The sequence below is a fragment of the Pundamilia nyererei genome, unplaced genomic scaffold (genome assembly GCF_000239375.1).
Source record: "Pundamilia nyererei isolate P.nyererei 1_Seehausen unplaced genomic scaffold, PunNye1.0 scaffold00117, whole genome shotgun sequence".
In the NCBI taxonomy this organism is placed as follows: Eukaryota; Metazoa; Chordata; class Actinopteri; order Cichliformes; family Cichlidae; genus Pundamilia; species Pundamilia nyererei.
The window spans coordinates 1,137,307-1,144,701 of NW_005187518.1; the positions used below are offsets into that span (position 1 = coordinate 1,137,307).

The 7,395-nt window shown below is 36.5% G+C and overlaps 1 protein-coding gene across 3 annotated transcripts in view; it reads left to right on the forward strand.

Moving 5' to 3' along the window:
* The window catches only part of ift80 (intraflagellar transport 80 homolog (Chlamydomonas)), a 51,883-nt gene that overhangs the window by 1,101 nt on the left and 43,387 nt on the right, over positions 1-7,395 (forward strand). For 2 of the 3 annotated variants that reach the window (XM_005742158.1, XM_005742160.1), the window contains exons 1-5: positions 85-649; positions 781-841; positions 1,064-1,285; positions 3,090-3,200; positions 3,334-3,402. In XM_005742158.1, the coding sequence (XP_005742215.1) occupies positions 805-841; positions 1,064-1,285; positions 3,090-3,200; positions 3,334-3,402 (439 nt within the window). In that variant the 5' untranslated portion in view covers positions 85-649; positions 781-804. Of the gene's footprint in view, positions 1-84; positions 650-780; positions 842-1,063; positions 1,286-3,089; positions 3,201-3,333; positions 3,403-7,395 lie in introns of those variants that run through there. The other variant, XM_005742159.1, reaches the window with a different exon arrangement.

Consider the following 7,395-nt stretch of genomic DNA (forward strand, 5'->3'; position numbering starts at 1 on the left):
CTTTTACAGCAAATTGTTCATATTATTCAAGTTTATTCTCATAAAATGCCTAATGTTGTTCCTACGTCTTCAAACGGTTGTCTGTAGTACGATAAAGGACCTGCTCCGAGCAATAGTTTATACTTGAGGGAATATAGCTCGATAGATCAACTGTTAGTGTTGGTTGATCCCGATTCTAACGACTTGCATAAATACATTTATTTAACAGATGTCGTTTTTGAACTTAGAAATATTTCGAAATTTCCGTTGTCAAGGAAGTGGAGATGCAACTCTCGCGATAATTAGTTTTTCAAGCTGTTTTTGACCCAGATTAAATGGCTACCAAAATGCAGGTTTTATACGTTGGGGGCATAAATTGCTGATTGGTGATAGATAAGACTTTTGCGTATTCTAATAGCGCTTCATAGTAGAGTAAATTACACGCACGCTTTGCTGACACTCGCTTAGCACACTCGGCAACGAGAAAACGATGTCCATTTTAAACAAGAGAACAAGTTAACGTTAGCATTCAAGTCACAGACGAGACTCAGGGGATAACTGAGGACTTCCGTTAGCAACAGTAGCAGGTACCGTAGCAACAGCGGACGCTTGTTTGTTTCATCGTTACAGCTAACGGAGAATGCAAACGGCTGCTTTACATAGTTTACGGGTAAGCTGTATACACCCATGCTTCAGGTCTTCTGTACTATTATTTTTTGTGTTGGTTTGACAACAGTGTTATATAGAGAGCTTTAAAATAACAGTTACGTTACTGTCTCTGACATTTTTCTGTTCGTTTAGTGATCAACAGAACGAACATCCACCATGAGACTGAAAACGTCGCTCCTAAAGGAATCCAAACATATCCTTTTTGTAGTTATGGAACACATGTAATTCTGTGACACAGTTCCAAAACTTTTAATCATAATTATTAGTGGTGCTATTTGAGGCAGTGGTAATATTTCCCATCATTGTGTTGCTCTAGCCTCTGTCCATTTTTCAGAACACCCAATTTATTGCAGAGGTTACCACAAAAAGGGTTTTTGAATCAGTTCATTACTATAACTCCTTAACAGCTGATCACATAAAGAACTTGTGAGCTGCGTTGGCTGGACCACAGCAGATGAGCTGTACTCGTGCAGTGAGGATCATCAGATTCTCAAGTGGAACCTGCTGACCAGTGAGACCAGTCTGATTGTCAAACTGCCAGAGGAAATTTACCCTACTGACCTACACTGGTTCCCCAAAACTGTTGGTGTGAAGAAACAGGCCCAGGCTGAAATCTTTGTCCTTACCAGCACTGATGGCAAGTCTTTGTATTCTCTAAAATTTGACCAGAATGCTAAAGGGTTTATTTCAGAGTTCACTCATAAAATCAGTGGGAGTGGCTGTTTTTAGTCATATCTATGCATTTATTAGTTAAAGACATTCTCATGAAATAAATAAATAAAATTAAGTAACAGAATTGGCTATCTACAGGATGGCAATGTCTTCCTTAATTTTTGATATTTATTTTAGAAGACATAGGGACAATTCAAGAGTTGTTATTTATATTTAAGGGAAATAATCTCTACCAATTTGATACTTGTAGGATCCAGTAGAGTCCATCTGAATTCTTCTTTTTATGAAGCTTTCAGTATAAATCTAAAACTCTAAAACTCAATTTTTGTTTTGTAGGTTTCTAATACCGACCCTTGGTGACACAATTTGTGTGACATGAATCTGCCGTACATGTCTCTTCTTTGGCCTGTGTTAGATACAACACACAGAATATGGATGTACTGTTATGGCAAGGCAATGTGTGGTCACAACACTAATGGCAGTGTAGGGTTGCATAAACACACCCACAAACTGAAGCAGCAATTTTCTCTGGCAGACCAGAGACTAGTGAAAAGTGTTACGATCCATTTTGCAACTTTCCTCTGCTTCTTGTCTTGTTACGGTTAAAAATATTAGTATTGCAAAAGTTATTGGTTCTGCAATGGGAATAGAAACAGAGTTTTATTCATTTATTTTGACTTCACTGTTAACTTAAACACTGAAAGTTTTCTTTTGCTCCAGATTAAAGTTTTTAATCTGGATTCTTTGTTGGATTTCCTATTAGATTGTATAATATACTTGAAGAGAAAACAGTCCACCTGGGTTTTATTAGTTTTGAAGACTTGACATCTTTGGGATTTCCTAACCTTTTTTGATTAGTTGGCCTTCTTTCCCTTTTACAAGTTTATTTATGATTTTTTTTTTAATTTTTAAATTAAATTTTTTTAAAAATGTATGATGCTAAGCAGTTTTAGCGTTTTAAATTACAAGCACACATGGTATTGGAGTTTGTATAATATTTCATTCCTATTAAAAATATTTATATATATTATATTTTTTTATAAGAAATCTGAAAATGAGGCTTTCCAGATAACAGGCAAACAAACAATTAAGCATTTCCAATGTAGAATGTGGCTTTCTAGTGTGCTTTTCATTTAAGAGAGTCATTCAGCTGTACATGCCTGTTAAACTGACTACCTGCTGGATCAGTTACATCTACTTTTGTTGGGATGTCCAAATTTAGAAATGAGAGAGCACTGCAGCATGCTGATTTGCAGTTTTAGGTCACCAGAAATTACATAGAACATTCAGAATTTTTAATATGCACTGCCACAAAGTATATGGTAGGCTACCGTCTTCAATAACTCTCCATGGCTGATCACCCTTTCGTGTCTACCGCATAGAAAATTGCCCTAATTCACCCGACAGAAGCCTTTTTAGTTTCACTCATTTGCTTCAAACCAGAAGTTTGTAATTTACTTGACTGTAGAGAATATAAATTTGTCTGTATTTGTGTGTTAGGAGATGGATTGGTAGTTATTGTGTGTTTTGATTAAAATACGTATTTATTTATATATTTTTACTATTTTGTCTTGGCCAGTAAAACTTGTTTTCCGTTACACAGTAACTAGAATTCCACAGATTTATGAAACTTTACTGAGTGAATTACAACGCTCAGTTCTGTATTTGAGTTATAAACAACTGAAAACGCCTACATCACCCCAGGCCTAGTGTGTGGAATGGCTTTACACCATCTATGTGGGGTTTTTTTTTTTGTAAATTTGTTGCAGGAAAGTTCCACTTAACCTCAAAGATGGGTCGCATTGAGAAGAGTGTTGAGGCGCACAAAGGAGCTGTTTTGGCTGGAAGATGGAACTATGACGGGACTGCTCTTATCACTGGTAAAGATGACTAGGACTCATTTCCTCTGTTATCTGACAACTACTCATCTAATCAGCCTTTTTTCTTTTTAAATCAAAATGAGAATCTAATCAAGATGTCTTTATGGCCTATTCTGGTTGTTTTTCTAATTAGCTGGAGAAGATGGGCAGATTAAAATCTGGTCAAAAAGTGGGATGCTACGCTCGACACTAGCCAGCCAAGGTAAGGCTTAAAACCTTAATTTCACTGAAGCAGAACTGCAAATGTGTATCTAGTGCATGTGTAAAACTGCATACTTTTCATTTATTATTTAAGCGCTAACATGTTAATTAGCAAAGCAAAACGCAGATCAAACTGATCAGGAAAACAGTTGCATCTGTAAAATTTTTATAGTTAACAAAATGCCCAACTTTTCCTGATGTCTGAATTGGTCCGGCCTCACTTGAAAAAAGACTTTAATCTCAATCAGATTTTTACCTGAATAACAGATGATAATTAATAAAATTATTTGCATCTGGGAAAAATCTGATTTGTTGGAGGGAAAAAAGCAACGCTATACAGTTAGTTCCATATGGTTTTGGGCAATGGCACTTTTCTTTTTGCCATTTTGGCTCCATGCACCATCACAGTGGATTCCAAATCAATCAATAAACTTGTGAATGTGTTTAGAGAGCATGAACATTACTAAATGCTGTTTCTTCCCTTGAGATACACTGCAGACCTTTAGTACTGCCATCTTCAGTCCTGCTTGTTTTTGGGTCACTCTGTGGGTCAAACATGCTCTGTTGAGTTTAGATCAGGTGACAAACTTGGCCACTGAAGAATATCCTGTTTCGTTGCCTTTAGAAACTCTTGGGTACTGTTTGCAGTATGTTTCAGGTCATTTTCCCTTTGCACTGCAAAGTGCTGTCTAATTTGTTTTGGGTAATTTTGTTTTATCTGAGCAGACACTACATCCCTGCACACTTAACACCTCATTGTGGTACTTCTATCAGCAGTCGCATGATCTATAAAGACTAGAGACACAATTGCACTACCAGCCATACATGCCAATGCCATAACACTGCCTCCACCATGTTTGACATAATATGGTACATTTTGGATCATAAGCTGTTTCTCTCCTTCTCTGTACTTGACTAGGTCCATCAGCCTGGTAAACGTTGATTTTGGTTTCATCTGTCCAAAGAATATTTCACAGAACTTTGTTTAGATGTTTTCTAGCAGTCTTATTTAGGCTTCTTGTTTTTGAGTGTAACCAGTGGTTTAAACTTTGTTGTAAACTCTCTGTATTTACATTTATAAAAAACTTCTCGTGATTTTAGACCTTGACAATGATACGGCAAAATTTTTGAGAGTATTGTTGACTTGAAGTTGAACTTATTGTGAAGGACAAGGTTTTTTGTTTATTTGCTTTTGTAACAAATGAAAGAATTTGCAATCTTTTCCTTTAGTTGTGTTCTGTAGTCTTTCAGCTGACCAGTGCATTACTTTTTTAAACTTTTTTTTAAGAAAATAACAGATTGTTGATTTGTCCAGTATTAAATTTTTGCTATTTGTCGAATAGATTTATTTAGATTTTTCAGTTCAATGATGGCCTCCCTCACATCCATCAACAGCTCTGTGGCCCTTACATGAAGGGTTCAAGTGAGTCCACCTCACTTGAGGTGAGGTGCAAACTATTTAGTTTGCATGATATAATAAGGGAGCAGACCTCACCTGGGTATGTCACTGCTTGTCAGTCAGTTGTCCATTTTATTAAAAAAAACTGCAATGCCCAAAGAGTTTATGCAGTAATTTCAATTTAATACATTTAATCATGTATTATCTTACAAAATACACTGTGGTGGTATACAGAGCTAAAATTACAAAAAAAAAAGTATAATTGTTCAAAACCTTATTGACCTAACTGTAGCCCTTCTCAGACATGAGATAGCTGTCATTGCTTGTGTAAACAGTGTTTTAAAGACATAAAGGGACTCCAGCAATATTATTATGTGTTATGTACAAGATTTGGCAGCAAAATAAGTAATATAAAATATAGTAGTTCAGAATGCGCATTAATGTGTAGAGCTCTTTTGATTTGGAAAAGCTTCTGCATTGATTCTGCTGTCGTTTGATGCTACAAGTATGCAATAATCTCAGAAGAAACAAGTGAAAACAGTAAACTAACTTTTAATCTTAGTCTCTTGCTTCTGTTAGAACTCAAGTTAATTCATCACTGACAAAACTTGTTAAGCTGACATGTCGCAGACTCTGTCCTCATCACATTTGTTAATGTGATTGCAGACTTGTTCCTTGTTGTGAGTGATACCAACAGATGTGGTCAAACATTTACATATACCCATCATGAGCATGAATGTCATAGTAATTTTGGTCTTTTAATGATTTCTCTGAAATGTTCTTTTTCCAGGTGGGAGTCATTGTACAACATATGTGTTTATTGACTTAAAACAAAAGAATTGGGGAATTGGTTGCACAAGTTTGAACTAATGATGGATTTTCCCTCATCCATGCAGGGTTAAAAGTATACATTTAGGCTCAAATGTATAAATACACTCACTTAAATCTTTTACTGGTGATAAGTGGTACTGAAGGTTCTGCAATGTCTACAATATTAACTTCTCATTAGTTTTTATGATTGAATACACTTGGTAGTTTCTCTCTGCCAACATAAAGATAATTTGTTTAACAGCCCTCATTGCATTGACCATTCCTCAGAATAATGGGAAAGTCTAAGAAAGTAAGTGAAGACTTAAGAAGGATAACTGTATATTTACACAAGTTGGGAAGGTTTCTTGCAGCCATCTCTAAACAACTGCAGAGTCCAAGATTATCAGTTCAACCAATTGTGTGGAAATGCAAGTTATTTGGATACATCACCACTTTGCCAAGGTCTGGAAAAAGATAAAAAATCATCCCCCTCAGATGATTGGAAATTGTTCAGGATGTTCAGGAGCAACCTAGGAACCACCAGGGTTCATCCTAACATGAACTCAAAACTGCTAGAACACCAGGGTCTCTGTCCACAGTGAATCAAGTTTTACGTTGCCATGGACTGACAAGTGACAAATAAGAAAAAAGCCCCTGCTCCAAAATCCACATCTTTAAACTCAACAGGAATTTTACAATACGGAAAATTGGTCAGACAGGATGAACAGTGTACGAACAATGTACAAACTGTCAAACATGGTGGTGGTAGCATCATGCTCTGGCGTTGTTTAGCTGTCAGTGCTACTGATACATTGCACAAAGTAGACTGAATAATGAAGAAGCAGAACTACCTCCAAGTTCTTCATGTCACCTCAGATAAACAGCTACACTTGGGAAGAATTGGCTCTTCCAACAGTACAATGATCACACACATCAAAACTGGTTTAGGAATGGATAAAGCAGGCTAACATTAGCTTCTGGAATTGCCTTTCTAAATCCTGGACCTCAACCATATTGAAAATTTGTGGACTATGTTCAAAAGCTGGATCCATGGCAGGAAACAAACCAATTTAAATGAACTTAAATTAACCCAATTTTTCAAAGGAGAGTGGTCAGCCAGAATTAGACCAGAAGCTTGTTAATGGCTACCAAAAGCATCTGGTTGAGGGCCAACTTGCTAAGGAACATTTAACAAAATCTTAGTGGTGGTATATAACCTCACCACAATGTGTAGTGCCTCATGTTTGATAGATTTTTAGAGTTTCTCCTCCAAGACCATCTTAGAGAGGCAGAGTTTCTCAGAATTAAAGGCACAGGTTTATCTGCAGAAAACTACATCTAAAAATTCTGTAACAAATTCAGAATTTTCAAGGTAAAATTGTGAAGAATGAATGAATTTGTCGTCATCTATAGTACATAATGAACATGATCTGCACCATCATCTCTGATATGGTAGCCCACTTTTTGTCCATCCAGACTCAATGGCTTAATTGTAGAAAGATATGGTTGGTAAACTGGGCTTTCTGCAATTGAAAGCATTTGGTTCATTATAAAATGCAACAAATGAAGTAGACTACAAAGAAAACCCAGGACTGCTGAACAGCTAGGATCCTGTATCAGACAAGAATGGGACAAGATTCCTCTCCCAAAGGTCCAGCAGCTGGTCTCCTCAGCTCCCACATGTTTATAGACTGCTGTTAAAGGGAAGATGGGATGTCAGACTGTGGAAAACATGCCTACCTATTTTTAGTGACTGTGTGGACAAATTAATAGAGAATTTACATT